This window comes from Lactuca sativa, chromosome 1 (assembly GCF_002870075.4).
Source record: "Lactuca sativa cultivar Salinas chromosome 1, Lsat_Salinas_v11, whole genome shotgun sequence".
Lineage (NCBI taxonomy): Eukaryota > Viridiplantae > Streptophyta > Magnoliopsida > Asterales > Asteraceae > Lactuca > Lactuca sativa.
Window position 1 is genome coordinate 137,748,670 of NC_056623.2, and position 20,553 is coordinate 137,769,222.

Here is a 20,553-nt window from a genome sequence, read left to right on the forward strand (position 1 = left end):
GCTACTCAGCAAAGGATTTATCAGATAGATTTCCTCACCCTGGGGAGCGTCGGTGTTATTCGTGAAAAAGAAGGATGGATCCTTTCGAATGTGTATAGATTATTGTGAGTTGAACAAGCTGACTGTCAAAAGTTGTTACCCTCTTCCTCGAATAGACGAACTTTTCGATCGACTTTAGGGAGCCAGCTACTTCTCAAAAATAGACCTTAGATCAGGGTACCATCAGCTACGAGTTCATGAGAGTGATGTTTCCAAGACAACATTCAGGACCCGATATGGTCACTACGAGTTTGTAGTGATGCCCTTTGGTCTAACCAACGCACTGGTAGTGTTCATGGACGTGATGAACCGGGTGTGTCATCCTTTCCTAGACAAGTTTGTTATCGTGTTCATAGACGATATACTTGTCTATTCAAGAAGAGAGGAAGATCACAAACAACACTTGAGATTAGTGTTGGAAACCTTAAGAACAGAAAAGCTATACGCAAAATTCTCCATGTGCGAATTATGGATTCGGAAGGTAACCTTCCTAGGTCACGTGGTAAGCAAGGAGGGCATACACATGGACCCTTCCAAAATCAAGGCGATAGAGAATGGGTCGGCACCAAAGACACCCACAAAAATTCGTCAATTCTTGGGTCTTGCTGGCTATTATCATAGATTCATCCAGAATTTTTCTAGAATTGCCAAACCCCTAACTACTCTGACATAGAAAGATGTCCCCTTTTGTTGGAGTGAAAAGCAAGACAATGCATTCCAATCATTGAAGCGAGCCTTGTGTAGTGCACCTATCCTGTCTCTGCCCGAAGGTACGGAGGACTTCGTTGTCTACTGCGATGCATCCTACCAGGGCTTAGGCTGTGTACTTATGCAGTGGGGAAAGGTTATTGCATATGCCTCAAGACAACTGAAAACACACGAAGTCAATTATGCTACTCACGACCTGGAGTTGGGAGCATTGGTCTTCGTACTGAAGATTTGGAGACATTATCTCTACGGAACCAAGTGCACGATCTTCACTGACCATAAAAGCCTACAACACATCTTCGATCAGAAGGACTTAAACATGAGACAACAACGATGGGTAGAGCTGCTCAGTGTCTATGAGGGCAAAATCCGCTACCATCCTGGCAAGGCCAATGTGGTGGAAGATGCTCTTAGCCGAAAGGAAAGCTCAGGCAACAAGGAGAGGACACTGACAATGACCATCCATTCCCACTTATCCGCACAAATCCGAGAGGCTCAGTTAGAAGCCCTAAAACCAGAGAACGTGTTGAATGAAGCTTTGAGGGGAATGGATAAGAATCTTGAGATCAAAGGAGACGAAGTTTATTGCTTCATGGACCGGATTTGGACCCCAAGGTTCGGTGGTTATAGGGAGGTAGTCATGAACGAAGCTCACAAGACCAGATACTCCGTTCACCCAGGTTCGGATAAGATGTAACTTGATCTCAAGAAACTATATTGGTGGCTAAAAATGAAAGCCAAGATCGCTACCTTCGTGGGAAAGTGTCTGACTTGCGCCATGGTGAAGGTTGAATATCAGAAGCCCTCGGTCCTGCTCCAGCAGCCCGAGATACCTGAGTCGAAGTGGGAGATGATTTCTATGGATTTCATTACCAAATTACCCAAATCTTCGAGTGGGTACGATACCATTTGGGTAATTGTCGATCGATTGACAATGTCCGCCCACTTCTTACCGATTAAAGAAACATTCAAGATGGAAAGACTCACGTGAATCTACATTCAAGAAATAGTCCGACTGCACGGTGTGGCGGTGTCCATTATCTCTGATCAGGATAGTAGGTTTACCTCGTGATTTTGGCAGTCCCTACAGAACGCTCTTGGAACTAAGCTAGACATGAGCACAACTTATCATCCTCAGACAGATGGGCAGAGTGAGAGAACCATCCAGACCATGGAAGACATGTTGAGAGCATGTGTCATCGATTTCGGCAAGTCGTGGGACACTCATTTACCCTTGGTTGAATTTTCTTATAACAATAGTTATCACACCAGTATCAAGAATGCTCCAATGGAAGCCCTCTACGGTCGCAAATGCAGATCCCCTCTATGCTGGGCCGAGGTAGGGGACACGCAGCTAGCCAAGAGTCAAGTCCCTAATAGTACTCTCATTGGTACTGAGATCATCCGCGAAACTACTGAAAAGATCATCCAAATCCAAGAACGATTGAAAGCCTCCAGAGACAGACAAATGAGTTATGCCGATAAACGACAAAAACTTTTGGAATTCCAGGTTGGAGGCCGTGTCCTGTTCAAGGTCTCGCCCTGGAAAGGCACGATACGCTTTGGAAAACGTGGAAAGCTAAATCCGAGGTACATAGGACCATTCGAAATCCTTGCTAGGATCGGTCCTGTAACATACAAACTTCTATTACCGCATGAACTCATAAACATTCACCCTGTCATCCACATTTCAAATCTTAAGAAGTGCCTATTTGATGAAACTCTTGTGATCCCTCTTGACGAAATCGAAGTCAACGAAAACCTCAACTTCGTGGAAGAACCGGTCGAAATCATGGACAGAGAGGTCAAATGAACGAAACAAAGTCGTATCCCAATAGTGAAGGTTCGCTGGAACGCTAAGCGGGGACCTGAATTCACTTGGGAGTGCGCAGATTCAATGAAACAGAAATACCCTCATTTGTTTCCAAGTCCATGAGTTGTATCCATATTTCTGAATTTCGGGACGAAATTCCCTCTAACGGGGGGATGATGTGACAACCCAAAATTTATTCCGTCAATGTAACCCACTTCTGTTAATAAAAATTTATTTTTATTAAAGTTTCCCATTATTATTGAGTTAAGTAAATCAATTAGGGTTATTGTCGTAATTTCGAAGGTGTCGGAAAAACGAAAAATCACGCGAAAAACCCTGTTTGCTGTTGGTATTTGGTGGACCCCCACCCTGGCCGTAAACTCAACCCTATATAAGGGTTGAGTGGCCTTCTTTTCTACCTTTTCACACTCTAAGGAGCTTTCTCTCTCTACTCTCTCTCTACAAATTCGGGTTTTTGCTCAAGAAACACTCCTTCAAGCTTCACATAAGTAAGTAAACCCCTCCTAACTAGTTGTTTGCTTAGCATACTGGCAAATCCATGGACTAAACACCCAAAACCCCCAAGAACATGGGATTACAGTTTGGGAACCTCCCAAAACCGTAAACACCCCAAAAAGGGGTTTTGATGCCCCAAACTCCTTCCAATGCTTGGCTAATGAACTATGAACTTGGATGAATGATCTAAGAACACCAAAAACACGAAATGAAAGGAGTCAACATGAGTTTACAGTTTGGGAACCTCCCAAAACCGTAAACACTTTCTAAGGGTGTTAAAATGCCCTTAACACCTTATATGGCTTGTATAAGTGGCTAGAACTTTGCATACTTAACCTAGATGCACCAAAACACAAAAGGAAGAGGCAAACATGAGTTTACGGTCGTAAACTCATGGGTTTACGGCAGTAAACTCCCCAAGGACCGTAAAATCCACAAAGGGGTCCATTTCAAGCTCCAATCACTTCCATAGCCCTTGATTCGAGTCTAGCAAAATTCCTTGAGTAGTTAAGACCTTTGAACACCCAAACCCACCATTCCCATGATTTTACGGCCATTAACTCATGGGGGAAATCGTCCTCCAACCGTAAACACCTCTAAGGGCCACCAATTGAGGAGTAAACTCCATAGTGAGGCCATTCCCCTACACTTTTCCGAGTTTTTCATGTTTTAAGGGGGGGGGGATACAAGCTAATCATAAAGGATTTCGTAACTTAAAAACTGATGTAATTACCATGGTTTTCTATCAAACATTTAGATATATTTATCTCTTTTGTAATATGCGGAGCATAAGGGGCGTTTTCTAAACATAATTACATGGTTTTTATTTAAAACAGCTCAAGAACTTATCAAACCATTCAAACTATAATGGGTATAGTTTGGGATTTCATCACCTATCTTACAGATTCGAATTTGATGAAAAGTCAAAGATATAGACTACGTCAAATTTAGTTTATCCATTGCTAACCTAGAGTATCTTGATAAATAATTATCTTGTGTATAATTATTATACTCTACATCGTTATAAACGATTTCGAACTCGAGAACGACCGAATAAAACGTGAACTAATTAATACAGGATTGTGAGACTTATCTTCGTCATACCCCTTGGGGTACCAATAAATCCTTTCCGGTAGTAAAACCCGAGTCTCCTGGAGGGAGAGAGTGAAATTTGTGAATAGATCTATTCAGGACCGACAATTCCACACCTGAACTGCTAGCTAGAGTTAGGCGGGCACGCCTGGGGTGACAAATTTTGAAATCGTACGACGCCTGAAGAACGTCAAGGAGGTCACGGGTCAAATTAATAAGGTTATACGACTCACAATATGTATATAATAACCTGGTTTACGGGATTTCTTTCTTCTATGGTTTTATTTTTAGTAATAAAACTACTATACTTACTGGTGGTAAGTAGGGTTTTTAAACAGAATGAAGTTATCATATTGGAACCAACAAACATGATAGGAAATATGGGAATTTCATTATTTCAGTGACCAGTTTTCATTACAAAAATCATGCTTATGAACTCACTAGCTTTATGCTGATATGTTTTCAAACCGCTTGTATTCTCAGGTTCACGTTAGACAGGTATCTCGCTTACTTTTGGAGAAGGCGGAGCGTATAGAAGTATCATCTTTACTTTTAAACAAATGTAAATATTATTATTGTAATGTAATGGTTGTGTTTACTATGCTTACTATGTACAATGGTTGTGATACTACGCATGACGTCCTCTGCCCCGGAACGTTTCCGCCGCCGGTTTCGGGGTGTGACACACTATCACCAACACATGTAACTTATAACCTAACCAAAGTCTACAAAATCACAACACAGTTCAGGATCAAAATTGCAAAAAGAAGCTATATTCATGGAAAAAGAAAGTGCAAACCTCGACTTCCATGGCACTGAATCCAAAAACAGAATTACCCTCAACAGCAGCCACAAGCAGATCGGGTTAAGCTACTGTTGCAACAATACAATAACCTAAACCAACATCCATTATACTCCATGTTCTTGTATGTAACCGGGTCCATGACTCCATTTGAACTAAAACGAATCGACCCACATCCATGGTGTTAGCTACTTCTAAAACCAATATATGAGAGCATTGATTTCATTACCAATTTCAGTAAGAAATATTGATTTCAGCCATAAATCGTAAAAGACAGACAAAAACGGACGTCGGATGAAGAAGTTATTAATTTTCAATGGATTTTCGTGTCCTGGTCTGTTAAAATAATAATATTAAAAATAATATCAAAATTAGCCAACGAAGTCTAAACGAAAGTCGTAGAGTAAAACTTTACCTATGCGTGCATATAAAGAACGTCAAAAACGGAGTTCGTATGCAAAAGTTATGAGTTTTAGATGTTTTTGGCTCAAAAACCGAGAAAGATCGCATGGTCATCCTTCTGCCACGTCAACCTCGCATGCGAGCCTCCATGTGTCACCTCCTGATAGGACTGAAGTTCTCCATGTCACCATCTGATTGGACTGCAGCCAGGTCCAATAAGCAGCCGACACCCTCGCAGGAGACACTCCTCGGACACCCCTTGGACCCTCGTGGCACCTCCCCATTGGACCGAAGTTCGATCTACTCAGAAGCCACCATGTCCGAAGCATTGCCCCGTGTACCCTTCGCATGACCGACGCATGTGCTGCTGACTCCTTCCTTCGCCACCTGTCCAAACACGTGGCAGCATCGCACAACCTCGCATAGCCTAGGATCCGAGGCTTCGGACTATATAAGGCATGCGAGGGCTTCTAAAATCTTACACTTTTCACCCCAAATTTCACACATTTTCATATTTTTCACATCCACAAACTTATATACAACCCCTAAAGCCCCGGTATCAAGTCTCAAACCTAATCAAGCCTCGAAGCCCCGAGATTCCAGAGAAGTTAACCTATCTCCAGTCGAAACTCTTCCCAATTTGAGCCGGTTTCTCATCAAATAAACTCCTTTCCGGGAAATGAAATGCTGCCCAAATCCCTATCTAACAAGTGAGTCCATACCCCCGTATTTTCATGCTTTCTACTATTTTAATGGGGGAAATACAAGTATAACACAAGAACTTTGTGTTACAAATAAATGATTTCAAATCACGATAGAAAGATTTTAAAGCATAAAAAATACTTCAAATATTGAATTCTTTTATAAAATTATATTTTTCCCAAAAAAATCATATTTGTATATATATATATATATATATATATATATATATATATATATATATATATATATATATATATATGTTAATATAAATAAGATTTAAAAGGCTTAGAACTAATAACTCATTCTAGGTCCTTTTCCTTGTTTGGATGTGGACTTATGGTACTGGTTATTTGTCCGAATGTTGTTTAAATTTTACATATATATATATATATAAAATTGTATATGTATATTAATATAAAAGTTATTTCATCAGTTTAATTACCCTTTGTAACATGTTGAGCAAAGGATTACATGCAAAAATAGTTAAATACAAATTCATAAAGTACATATAAATTATAATAGGTATAATTTATGATACATAAAATAACAATTCATGATTCAAGTATACTAGAATACACAGTTTTACAAGAAACAAGAGTTTTGATTCAAAACAAATCAAGGGATTACAAATGTCAAATACATGTTCGAAATACTAATTTAAGAACATACTGTCATTCATTTAATTCAGAATGATTGGGTTTTCATGACTAATATACATGTAACGTTTATAAGCTTTTTATGAGACATTCAATTCAAGTTGTTTAATTCATTTAGACAACCAAGGTAAAGTTCTGACATTATAACTGGAGTCTCCAGTTAGGAGATCGAAACAAGTTGTGTGTAGATCTATATCGAGATTGACAACCTTGCACTCAGGCTGGTAGCCATAGTCAGGCATACACGCCAATGAGTGGCAATTGTTATCAACAGTTTAAATGCCCACGAAGCGTTTGTTTATGGCGATCATGTCTTAGTATGGTTATAATAACTCATTAAAAAGATATTAGCAACACGTTATTGTATAAACAACTAAACGTAAGTACATCTTCAAAGTACCAGTTTACAAAATACAAAGTACAATGGTATATTACAGTTTTCAATAGCAGCTGGTGAAGCCAGGCACACTCTCAGTTACAAGTTTTACAAATACAGAACATTGGTTTACAAAATAGAACGGTTTTATGGGAATATAACTACTTTTCATATACAACAAAAAATATGGGATTTTCTGGAACAATTTTCATATTCAAGATACAAAGACACCCTTTCAAACATAAAGACTTATGTACTCAGTCAACTTATTGTTGATACTCTCTTTTCCAATTACTTGTATTCTCAGGGAAATAATAACAGGTACTCCCCGAGCTTTTGGAGAAGATGGAGCTATTATGAGTCATATCTTCTTCTTTTGTATTACTATTTTGGTTTCAATATACAATGATTGAACACATGTAAATACTTATACTTTTAAATACAATGGTTGTATGTACTTTGATTACTATGATGCATGTGTTGTGATACAACAAATGAAGTCCTCCACCCCCGGACGTTTCCGCCGTCTGGTTTGGGGGTGTGGCAGATTGGTATCAGAGCATTGTTTATAGTGAACTCAGTATATCAATCCATAAAGGATATACAAAATTTAAATACATTCGGGCCATGAGCTCTAACTACAAGTATACTTTTTAAGAATTCTAAGTATTTTTAAAAGAAGTATACTAACACTCATACCTACAAGTACGTAGTCATAAGATCTTAAAAGTATTTTGATGTTGAACATTACAGTCAAACCCGGGCAGTTATGTAATCATATCTAGAATTAAGATAGTCTGATCAACTATATTGAATTTAGATATGACCAACATGTGTTTGGGAGTGATAATAGTGTTGTCATATGTCTAAAACTTACCAACTATAGAAGAAAATCTAGAACATAACATAAAATACTATAAGAATATTTTAAACATCGATATGCTTTAGTGTTTCAGGCATTTCTCATGACCTTATTCTCGTACAGACACAATGGCAGGATATCAACCACCAGGGGACCCTTATTTTCCAAATCATGGCAATGAAGGATGGGTACCGGAGGATCCGGAAGAGGATCCAGAAGAAGACTCAGATGAAGAACCATTTGAGGACAACGAGTCAAGTGGTACGGATACAGAGCCACGAGTCTGCAACCCTGGGGTACGTCTCCTAAGAAAAGATGAAGTAGAACCCATACCCGAGTGGGGCCAATATATAAACCATTGGAGTCGGCAAGACGACCAACGCCCTCCTTACGGAATGGCAAGAGGTTTCTATAACGTCTCTAGAGGAGGAACAACTGATAGAGCTCTTCCAATTACTGTCAATTGAATAGCCCGACAATTCGATCAATCAAGGATTTCGATCAATCAAATCCTACAAGTGAATACGATTGTGCAGGCTAACACTGCAGATATCCTTCGTCTTGATAAAATGCAAGACGACACCCAACATCATACTGAAACCCTTCAAAGGAAACTTAATGCTACTCAATCCGAGATAAGGGAGTTGAGAGAGCATCAAGCTACACAAGAAAGGCGCTAGAAGACGAAGGATGAAGCAGGACCCATCAACCGTCGTAGCAACCGCTGCAAGTAGTGTTTAAACTACTTCTACTTCTAGTTTAATATATTGAATGTATAGACTACTTTTCATGATATGTACAAAACCAAGTATCAATAAAATAATAAGCACTTTACTTCAACAAGAGTTATTACAATTTTCATAAACATCCCATTCCAAAGTTTTGGATTACAGATATGTTCCAATGTTATTTTTCATGCCTTTTTCAATACGACTGCAAAAATTTTGTTTTTGGTAGGTCGGTTTAATGTCGATGCTTTCGAAATATTGTGGTATATTGAAGACCCGCTTTAGGGTCAAGTATCCATATTACATATACTTAATATACCAATACAATCGACATGTATTTTCATACTCTTTGAAAAATAACCACTCCATTTTATATTATCCTGTTGCAAGTTGCACTTGCAGTGGACATCTCTTCAAATTCTTTACAAGATTCTTGTTGAATTATGTGTTTAAGTTCAGAGATACCAAATTCATATTCATTCTTGATATCTCACTATCTTTTTATCTATTGACTTTTATAGAAAAAGATGCCTCCTCGTAGAAATCCAAGACGTAACAATGAAAATGAAGCACCGACGCCACCTCCACCACCACCTCCTCAATTTGATGTTGTTATGTTTCAAGCAGCAGTCATAGCAGCTGTAGTGGCTGCCATGTCTCATATCAATACTATGACATCCCCAAAATCACGGCCAGAAAAGACCGGTTTGTTTATGCTTTGTGTAAAAATCAGAGTTACATTTTAAATGAAAGTGTTGCGGAATTTGTCCCAAAACAAAAATATGATAAAGATTTATCAAAAGCATTTCCATAGAAATGTATTTCATTAAAAGACTCGGGATGTGATGTTCGTACAGATCAAAAGCATAAACAGTACAATATATGCCTTACTACATTATTTCATATCTACAGGCCTATATCCGTAATCCCTCGTCCAAAACATCACACATATGCTCATGCGCCACTACCTGTAATACATAAAACTGAGTGGGTCAGGCTTGGGAGCCTGGTGAGCACATAGGGTTTTCAACCCACAATAAATATGTTTATTAATTTAATCGATCAACAATAACCCGATTACCCGTTCCCGTTATCCTCACTTTACGTCCCTAAACACCTATCATAAGGGACCTAGCCTAAGGATCATCATCGGGACGGACACTACTGCTAAGGGGATTCCTCAGCAATAAATGTCCTAAAGGCAACCATGTGGGGGATGGAGTACACCGGTGAACATATCGTTCACAAACACCTACAGGTTGCGAGCCTGCTAGTGTTCCACTGGACTGTCTAGAAGAGTCCGTGGTCGTCATCCATACTCCGCTAGATGACAGAATCAACAACATCAACAACGAGGCCTCTCATCATTTTATCACACATCACCTATTGCATCTACCCATGTTTTAGCCCAACATTTTCGTAGATATAAAATACATATACAGTTTAAATCATTGAAAACATGTATAACAACGTTCATCTAGCATAGATAGCAAGTATTCAGATAATATGCACACATAGCACGTAATTTATATAAAATACTTCATATCTATGTGTAAGTTGAAGGTAACTATGCACTCACTTGTTAAGGTGATGATTCCAAAATCGGGCAGCGCTTGCTTCTAACGATTCTATTTTCCTTCGACGAAACCTAGCATTATTATCGCTAAATTGTAGTCTAATATTTACCGTGACCAACTATTAGTCTTAGTATTATTATTATTATATAAGCGTTAAACAATATTTTCCAACCACTATGTACAGACAGGGGCAGACATAAAACACCGGAGGGCAGGACCATTTTGGCATATAGCACTTCTGAAATCCAACAACCCTATGCGGCCCTTTAAACCAGATTCCCCGTACCGCGAGTAGTTAAAAAAAATATTATCACGACACTTATATAAGTTATAATAATAGCTCAAATATTTATTATAAGTTCATAATAAAAATACTAATTTTCAATATAAGCTATATTAAAATAAGGTAAGCATAACTTACTTACAAGGGGGTTTTAGCTAGGAGTCGGGCTCTGCAGGGGCAGAACTTCGTCGTTGAATCTTTCTAAGAAAGATTTGTGCAGCGCTTCAGCGCTCACCTTACTATACTAAGCTACAGAAAGAGAAGTCGAATCACGAGGGACCGAAATGCTCGGGGGATAAGGAGAGAAAGACTCTTGAATCAAGAGAATGGTGCAAGAAATATGAGAGTCCAAGGCTCTTATTTATACTAATTGAATTTTCAAAAACTACCCTCCATAATTACTTAATGACCTTTTAGTTATATAAACAACTAAACACCCCTCTATAATACTATTATAAATGGATTTAATGATATTTGTACTAAACTAATGTCGAAAGAACTCAACATTAGTCTTATAATGACCGCATCGTCGATACCTTTCTAATGATATATACATATGTATATATATGTGTATGTATACATGATTTATACTTTATTTTAATACGTAAATATGCTATTATAATTTGTAACTCGTTCATACGAACTCCGTTTTTGACGTTCTTTATATCCACGCGTAGGTGAAGACGTACTCTACAACTTTCGTTTAGACTCCGTCGGCTAATTTTGACTTTATTTTTAAAGTTATATTTTTAACAAGCCGGGACAGGATTGGTCTGTTTAAAATCTCATAACTTCTTCATACGAAGTTAGATTTGGGCGTTCTTTTTATCGATGTTCTTAGTTTAACATATTCTACGACTTTCGTTTAGATCACTAAGGCTAAATCTCGCTCTATCGTAAATTCACTATTCACGCTTCCCGGTATCGTGCCGGTTCTGTCGTGAAACTTCAACGGGTCATAACTTCTTCGTTATTACTCGGATTTCGGCGTTCCTTATATGCACGGAAACCTTGAGACATATTCTACAACTTTATGTAGAGATATCGGGATTATCTCACACTTTAATTTTGACACTCATTTTTATTCTTTATTAATTATACATTTATAATTAAATAATAAACACATATAATTCACATAATACTCAAATATTTCATCTTTATTACTTCAAAAAGAGTTACAAGAGTTGACCTAGACTATTACATTGACAAAAATGCTTAGCCCTGAAACCCGAGCGTTACAATTCTCTCCCCCTTAGGATGATTCCGTCCCGGAATCATGCGTCAGCAAACAGATGTGGATATCGACTCATCATGTCATCCTCTGTTTCCCAAGTGAGATTCGGCCCATTCGAATGTTTCCATCGGACTAGCACCTAGTCGACCATCTTGCGTCGTAACTTCTTAGTCTTACGGTCAACAATTGCCTCAGGCTCTTTGATCAACCTTTTATTTTCATCCATCCTTAACTCTGAGATTGGAATTATGTCGGGAACATCTCCCGTGAATTTCCTCAAATAACACACATGGAAGGTGTTATGAATACCATTGAGTTCTTCGGGCAATTCCAGCTTGTAAGCTTGGTTCCTTATCTTCTGAAGAACTTTGAACGGTCCAATAAACCTTGGACTCAACTTTCCTCGTTTCCCAAATCGTATAAGTCCCTTCCACGGTGAGACTTTAAGCAAAACGGAATCCGCAACGTCGAAAGTTATCGATCGTCTTTTCTTGTCAGCATAGCTCTTCTGACGATCCTGGGCTGCTAACATCCTTTCCCTAATCATCTTCAACTTCTCAGCAGTCTCATGGACTATCTCGGGGCCCATAAACTGCTTCTCTCCGGCTTCAAGCCAACAAGACGGCGTACGACACTTCTGCCCATACAAGGCTTGATAAGGAGCCATCTTGATGCTGGAGTGAAAACTATTGTTGTAGGAAAATTCTACCAGAGGTAAGTGCTCGTCCCAATTCCCTTGGAATTCGAGGGTACATGCTCTCAGCATATCTTCCAGCGTCTGAATCGTTCTTTCGCTCTGACCATCAGTTTGCGGATGATAAGCAGTACTCAAACACAACTTTGTACCTAACTCCTCTTGTAGACTCCTCCAAAACCTTGACGTGAAACGACTATCACGATCTGATACAATCGTAAGAGGGACACCGTGAAGTCTTACAATTTCCTTCACGTAAGCATTTGCGAGCTTATCCATAGACCACTTCTCGTTGGCTGCTATGAAGTGTGCACTCTTGGTGAAACGATCCACGACTACCCAAATCATGACGTGACCGTTCTTCGTCCTGGGCAGTTTAGTCACAAAATCCATGGTGATGTCTTCCCATTTACCCATGGGTACAGGTCAAGGTTCCAAACTCCCATACGGTTTCTGATGTTGTGCCTTAACCCTCGCACATGTTACGCACTCGGCCACATACTTCGCAACATCGAGCTTCATCGTCGGCCACCAGTAGTAGGGTTTTAGGTCCCTATACATTTTAGTGCTACCGGGATGAATCGAGTACATGGTCTTGTGTGCTTCTTCCATCAGAAGATCTCTTATTCCTCCCGTCTTAGGTACCCAAATTCGATCTTGGAATACCTTCAGTCCTTGACTGTTTGTACCAAACACTAACGTTCTTCCCAAACGTTCTTCCTTTCGGTCATTTTTCTCTAAAGCTTCTTCTTGAGCTTTCCTGATACTTTCCACAATCGTCGAGACGACTTCAATTCTTAACGCTCTTGGCCTTTTCCTTTCCAAATTGACTTTCCGACTGAGAGCATCAGCAACAATATTTGCTTTACCTGGGTGGTAAAGTATCTCACAGTCGTAGTCCTTGAGAAGTTCTAGCCAGCGTCGTTGCCTCATGTTCAACTCCTTCTGATTAAAGAGATACTGGAGACTCTTATGATTAGTTAAGAGCTTGCACTTCGTGCCATAGAGGTAATGCCTCCATATCTTTAAGGCATAAACTACCGCTGCCAACTCCAGACCATGAGTGGGGTAGTTCTTTTCGTTTAGACTTCGTTTAGACTCCGTCGGCTAATTTTGACTTTATTTTTAAAGTTATATTTTTAACAAGCCGGGACAGGATTGGTCTGTTTAAAATCTCATAACTTCTTCATACGAAGTCAGATTTGGGCGTTCTTTTTATCGATGTTCTTAGTTTAACATATTGTACGACTTTCGTTTAGATCACTAAGGCTAAATGTCGCTCTATCGTAAATTCACTATTCACGCTTCCCGGTATCGTGCCGGTTCTGTCGTGAAACTTCGATGGGTCATAACTTCTTCGTTATAACTCGGATTTCGGCGTTCCTTATATGCACGGAAACCTTGATACATATTCTACAACATTATGTAGAGATATCGGGATTATCTCACACTTTAATTTTGACGCACATTTTTATTCTTTATAAATTATACATTTATAATTAAATAATAAACACATATAATTCACATAAAACTCAAATATTTTATCTTTATTACTTCAAAAAGAGTTACAAGAGTTGACCTAGACTATTACATTGACAAAAATGCTTAGCCCTGAAACCCGGGCGTTACAAATACTCCTGGTGCTAGTGGGTCGGGAGCTGGTGCACATCCTTCTAACCCTGTTGAGGGTCATGAGCACTCGCGAGAGTGCACTTATAAAGACTTCTCGAATGCCAAACCCAGGACCTTTAATGGAACTGGAGGAGTGATGGTTTTAAGGCAGTGGATTGAGAAGACAGAAGCAATCTTTGAAATTTGCTCCTGTCCAAAGGGTAGCAAAGTTAAATTTGTTGTCTGTACTTTTTCAGATAGAGCCCTAACATGGTGGAATGGCCATGTTAAGTCACTGACTTTGATAGTGGCTAATACTATAAGCTGGGAGAACTTAAAAACCATGTTGATGTGGAAATACTGTCCGCGAGGGTAAATTCAAAAACTAGAGGAAGAACTCTCGGGTCTTACCATGGCCTGTGCAAGCATAACAACTTACACGAATCGCGTCTGTGACTTGGCGATTTTGTGTCCAGAAATGGTTGCTCTTGAGAGCAAAAAGATTAAAAGGTATATTTGGGGACTGTCGCCCCAGATACAGGCAAGTGTCATTGCATCTAGGCCTGTTACCTTTGACAGTGCCAAGGAACAGGCACAGTCACTTCTTGACCACGAAAATCGTCAAAAGTCTGTGGTTATTGCTCCAGAATAACCTAAGGAGAATATTAACAACAACATCAACAACAAAGGTTGGAACAAAAGGAAGGGCAAATCTCCTCTGGAACCTTCAAAGAAGCAATAAATAGTGGCAGTCCATCACTACTAGAAAAACAACCTTTTACGACGCACAAATGCGCGTCAAGAAAGGTCATGTCATAACGAGAGATGACGCGCTTTTACGACACGGAATGCGTATCAAGGAAGGCCACGTCATAAAGGAAGACGATACGCATGCGCGTCTCATAACCTTACAACGCGCATGTTAATGACACACAATACTTTGAAAGTACAATGTTATTACATATACACACAGTTTGAGGGTTGGGATCTAGAATCTTGTCTAGTAATGACTTCGCACCAGAAGGAAACCAGAAAGGATATGAAAACTCTGCAACACTGACCTGAGTGAGTAGTTGCAGATCTTCTTAAAAATTAAATTTAAATCCATTTTACAAAATAATGATGAATTTATAGATGATAAAAGTCTTTGATATTTAACCTTTTTATACAAAGTTGGAAGATCTAAATCCTCGAATGGAAGATATCCGGTCAACAGGACATACATGATAACTCCACATGACTAGATATCAACAGCCCCACCATCATATCCGCATTTTCTTAAAACCTAAATTTCAACCATGGTAAAAGTCTTGGTCAAAGAAGAGAAATTAGAAGAGAATTGTTGATAAAAAAATTGATGTTGTTTTGGTGAACCTTTGGTGCGATGTAATTTGGGGTTCCACCAGGGGTATATAAAAGCTTAACACCCTGGAAAATGGTTTTGTATTAGAGAAGAAATATAAAGTATAAACACTGTGAAAAGATTTGGAAAATAATTGTAAGCTTACTTATTATGGGAGTGCACTGAGTCCAAAATCTGAAACCTTTAGCCTTTATTTGGAATCAAGAAGGAGATTTTCAGGCAATATATTACAAGAATGAAGAAACACTCTTAGTAGTAAATAAAACATTTAATATAAATCCTCACACCACAAATGATCTGATTATTCTTAAATGTTAAAAGTTTGTGTCTCTTACCTTTAAATCCCTATGGTAGACACCCTTGGAATGGCAATGGGCAACTGCATCAATAAGTTGTTGAAAGTATCCTCTGGCTTACAATTCTGTCAAAAAGTACTTTTATCAAAAAGTAGAGCTTACAATTATGTCAAAAAGCTCCCCTCCAGTGACAAATTCCAGTATTATATATATCTTTGTATGGCTTGACAAAACCTAACAGAAGGAAAGGATCATGTCATTAAAGAAAATTAGAAATCATAAAATGATATGTATTTGTTGAGATAGTAATTAAAATGTATTTCATGATTTCAATTATATCTCATGCAGTTTCACAATATTGGGATCTCTCACTATCTTCATAATGGAGATCTCTCTCTTAATCTACAAGTCAACTTAAATAAATTACATACTATTAGCAAATGGATACTTTAAAGAATAATTGTAAATACTCCAAGAACAAAAGATGGCAAATGGATAGATAATTCACTTTGTCTAGACTTCTAGTTAATTGCAGCGTTTTCTAGTATATTCTTGGTGACTTCTTATTCAGCCTTATTTTAGGCCTCACACTCTTATATTCTTCTATTCATAAAACCTAAAAGCATTTGTTGCATAAATTTGTTTACTTGCATGATGATAATGTATCATCATGTATGAAACATGATGATACATTGTTACAATTACAATTTATGCAAATTATAAGCAAGAAATGAATCACGCATCTTTGTAATCTGAGTTTTTGATGGCTTATCTCAAAGTGTGCTTACCTACCCTCGTGCCATAGAGATCTCATTCCTAGGGAAGTAGTGAGCTGACTCCAATGACAGAAGAACAGTAGCAGTCCCTTCCTCTTTATGTAACCCAAATGAAGCATCAACCTTCTTCTTCTTCTTTTAAAGGCTAAACATGCATCCAACAGAAAATGAATTCCAATCCTTCATGAAAGCACCTTTTGAATTATCATTCATGTCATGTCATCACAGGAAGATCGCATACTTGAATCGTATGAAAAGGAACAACAATAGAAACATGCAATCAAAGAACTATGATACATGTAATCATTGAAACACATAAATAATGCTAATCACAGTAGAAATACAATCCTCCTCACGACCAGAGATAAGTACTGGTTCTTTATGAAAATCTCTAGAATAAACTGCAAAGTCTTCTCTCTCCAACCACTCCTCACATCTTTCCCCCCAACAGAACGTGAAACATCCACCACGAGGATAGATAAATCTGCTAAGGCAACATCATCAACGGGATCAAGGGAGAGTGATGAAAAAGTGGAGTTCATGAACTGTAGGAACGATTCAGCCCAAGAGTTGACAAAATCAGGGTTCTTAATTAAGTCGAGTCTGGCTAAGATATTGATCTCAGCTATGAAAACTAGGGCTAAGAACAGACGCAGGAAATTGGTCAATTTCTTCTTTGAATTATCTGAACTATGGACGTTGCTAGATGGTAGAGAAGATACCTGATTTACGAGCTTTTTGAGAGGCTTGAAGTCTTTGTCTAGGAAAGTTCAATGAAATTAGAATTTGGGGGCTAGTGTTAGGGTTAGGGCTAGCAGCCATGAAATATAGCACACTGATTGTTGTTCAGCACATGTTCATAGTTATGAACTCTGTAATGGAACTACAAATGGTGAAATGAGATCGAGAGGCGCTGGTTCAGCCTTAAGAACCCACACAATGCTTTTAGGGTTTCTTTTAATCGAAGAGGATTTCACAACATACGAAGAAGAAGAAGAGTATCAGGAGGTGTTTTGAATTTTTTTGGTATTTCATTCCCCCCTTGGCAATTAAAAAATTAAAGAACGCACGTTGATGAAAAAATTATAAAACCACAGTTCTACACGACGCACTTTTTTATAGTAGGTGCCCTTCGTGTTTTTAATTTTTTTTGTTGGACACTAATTTTAGGGCTCACATAAATGCGTGACCTCTATGCTTCATATTTTGGAAAAGTGACATCAATTTTTAGGGCACGCACAAATGTGTGTCCTCTATCGGTGCGTGTCATTGATTGCACGTCGTAAAAGGCTGTTTTTCTAGTAGTGCATGCCACTACTGTACCTGCTACCATACCTGCTGTTGCCCCTAACAACCTAGCACCAACTAAGCCCTATGCTGGTAGCCTCCCAAAATCCAACAAGTACAATTTTTACCACACCAGAAATTGCCAAGAAATGCAGTGCCGTAACTGCAACAGGAAAGGACATACTGCCCGATTCTGTAGAACACCACCTCAACCACTTAACCGAGTACCTGCAGCTGGAGTAGGTCAAGCATGCTACCAATGAGGTGATGTGGGGCATTTCAAGAGAGATTGTCCTAAAGCTGGAAATGCCGGTGGTGTTGGGAGACTTTTAGCACTGGGTCACGACGAAGCAGTGGCAGACCCTGCAGTGGTCAAAGGTACGTTCATTCTCAACTATACTTATGCATGCATTCTTTTTTATTGTGGTGTTGAGAGGAGCTTTGAGAGCCATAATTTTAAACATCTACTAAATCAAAACTCCCAACCACTAAATGAAACTTTCACAGTAGAAATGGCTAACGGGAAATCCGAATCCATCAATGATATATACATAGGATGTACCCTTACCTTAAATGACTTGTCTTTCCCAATAGACCTTATGCCGGTCTCTATCAAAAGTTTTGACGTCATAATAGGTATGGATTGGTTGTGCCCCAACCATGCCGACATCCTGTGTTATGAAAGAGCTATTCGCTTGAACTTTCAAACTAATGAAACTCTTATTATTTACGGCGACAAACCCGGAATGAACCTTCAGATCATTTCTTGCATCAAGGCACATAAATACCTTCTTAAGGAGTACTATGCATTCTTAGCTCACGTGGTAGACAAAAAGCAAGAAGTAAAAGACATCGTGAGCATTCCAGAAGTCTGCAACTTTCCCGATGTATTTCCCGATGATCTTCCAAGGGTGCCTCCCGAAGGAGAAGTCGAATTCCGAATCGACTTAGTCCTTGGAGCTACCCTTGAAGCCAAATCCCCCTATCATCTTGCGCCTTCTGATATGGAGGAATTATCCAGCCAACTTAACGAACTCCTAAACAAAGGTTTCATAAGACCAATCTTCTCACCCTGGGGAGCACCGGTTTTGTTCGTAAAGAAGAAGGATGGATCATTCTGCATGTGAATAGACTACCGTGAGCTGAAGAAACATACCATCATGAATTGATACCCTCTACCTCGCATTGACGATCTGTTCGACCAACATCAAGGTGCGAACTACTTCTCGAAGATAGACTTAAGATTCGGGTATCACCAGTTATGGATTTTGGAGGAAGTCGTTCCCAAAACCACATTCAGAACTCGTTATGGTCATTACAAGTTTATAGTGATTCCATTCAGATTGACGAATGCACCTGCAGTGTTCATGGACCTAATGAACAGAGTGTGTTGTCCATTCCTGGACAAATTCGTTATAGTCTTCATTAATGACATCCTTATCTACTCAAAAACCAAAGAGGAACATGGCCAACATCTTCGTCAAATATTACAAGCTCTTAGATCAGAGAAGCTCTATGCGAAGTTTTCAAAGTGTGAATTTTGGATGAGGAAGGTACATTTCCTAGGTCACGTGGTTAATTCGGAAGGAATACATGTCGACCCTTCCAAAATAAAGGCAATTGAAAACTGGTCAGCACTCAAAACACCTATAGAAATCCTTCAATTCTTAGGTCTTGCTATCTATTATCGCAGATTCATTCAAAATTTCTCTCGAATAGCTAAGCCTCTTACTACCCTGACCCAAAAGTATGTAACCTTTAGCTGGGGAGAAAAGCAAGAAATAGCATTCCAAATGCTGAAGCGAGCGTTGTGTAATGCACTGATCCTGTCTCTCCCTGAAGGGACAGAGGATTTCGTAGTGTACTCTGATGCTTATAATCAAGGGGTTGGATGTGTTCTTATGCATATAGGAAAGGTTATATCATATACCTCAAGACAGCTAAAGACACATGAAGTCAACGATACAACACATGACCTTGAGATAGGAGCAGTGGTGTTTGCTCTGAAGATCTAGAGACATTACTTATATGGCACGAAATGCACAATATTCACGGACCATAAAACTCTCCAGCACATCTTCGATCAGAAAGAGCTGAAAATGAGACAACGGCGATGGGTAGAGCTACTGAGCGATTACGAGTGTGAAATTCTTTATCACCCTGGTAAAGCAAACGTAGTAGTTGACACCCTTAGTAGAAAAGAATAATCAGCATGCCAGGTAAAGTCGTTGACCATGACAATCCATTCGCATTTGTCCACGTAGATTAAGGAAGCTCAAATTGAAACCTTGAAACTCGAAAACATGGCAGGTGAAACCCTTAGAGGAATGGATAAGAACTTCGAAGTCAGGGATGATGGAATCTATTATTTCATGAACCGGATCTGGACAACGAAGTTCGGTGGTTACAGAGATGTGGTTATGAATGAACGACACTAAACCCGATACTCCATCCACCCAAGTTCAGACAAGATGTATTTGGACCATAAGAAAATATACTTGTGGCCTAGCATGAAGCCCGAAATCGCTACCTTTGTGGGCAAGTGCCTTACATGCGCCAAAGTTAAGGTAGAGTACCAGAAACCTTCAGGTTTATTACAACAACCTTAAATCCCTGAATGGAAGTGGGAGCGAATTACAATCGATTTCATAACCAAGTTACCCAAGACATCGAGTGGTTATGATAATATTTGGGTGATCGTCGATCGATTAACCAAATCCGCACACTTTTTTCCAA

At 39.1% G+C, this 20,553-nt stretch overlaps 1 protein-coding gene across 1 annotated transcript; it reads right to left on the reverse strand.

Moving 5' to 3' along the window:
* Nucleotides 1–15,003: 15,003 nt before the first annotated feature.
* On the reverse strand, nucleotides 15,004–17,072 carry LOC111894838 (CBL-interacting serine/threonine-protein kinase 24). Its single transcript, XM_042897256.1, is given in 7 exon segments — nucleotides 15,004–15,156; nucleotides 15,255–15,380; nucleotides 15,470–15,533; nucleotides 15,608–15,679; nucleotides 15,795–15,990; nucleotides 16,096–16,156; nucleotides 16,875–17,072. Coding segments are annotated over 7 exon segments (870 nt in total).
* Between the last annotated feature and the right edge of the window lie 3,481 nt (nucleotides 17,073–20,553).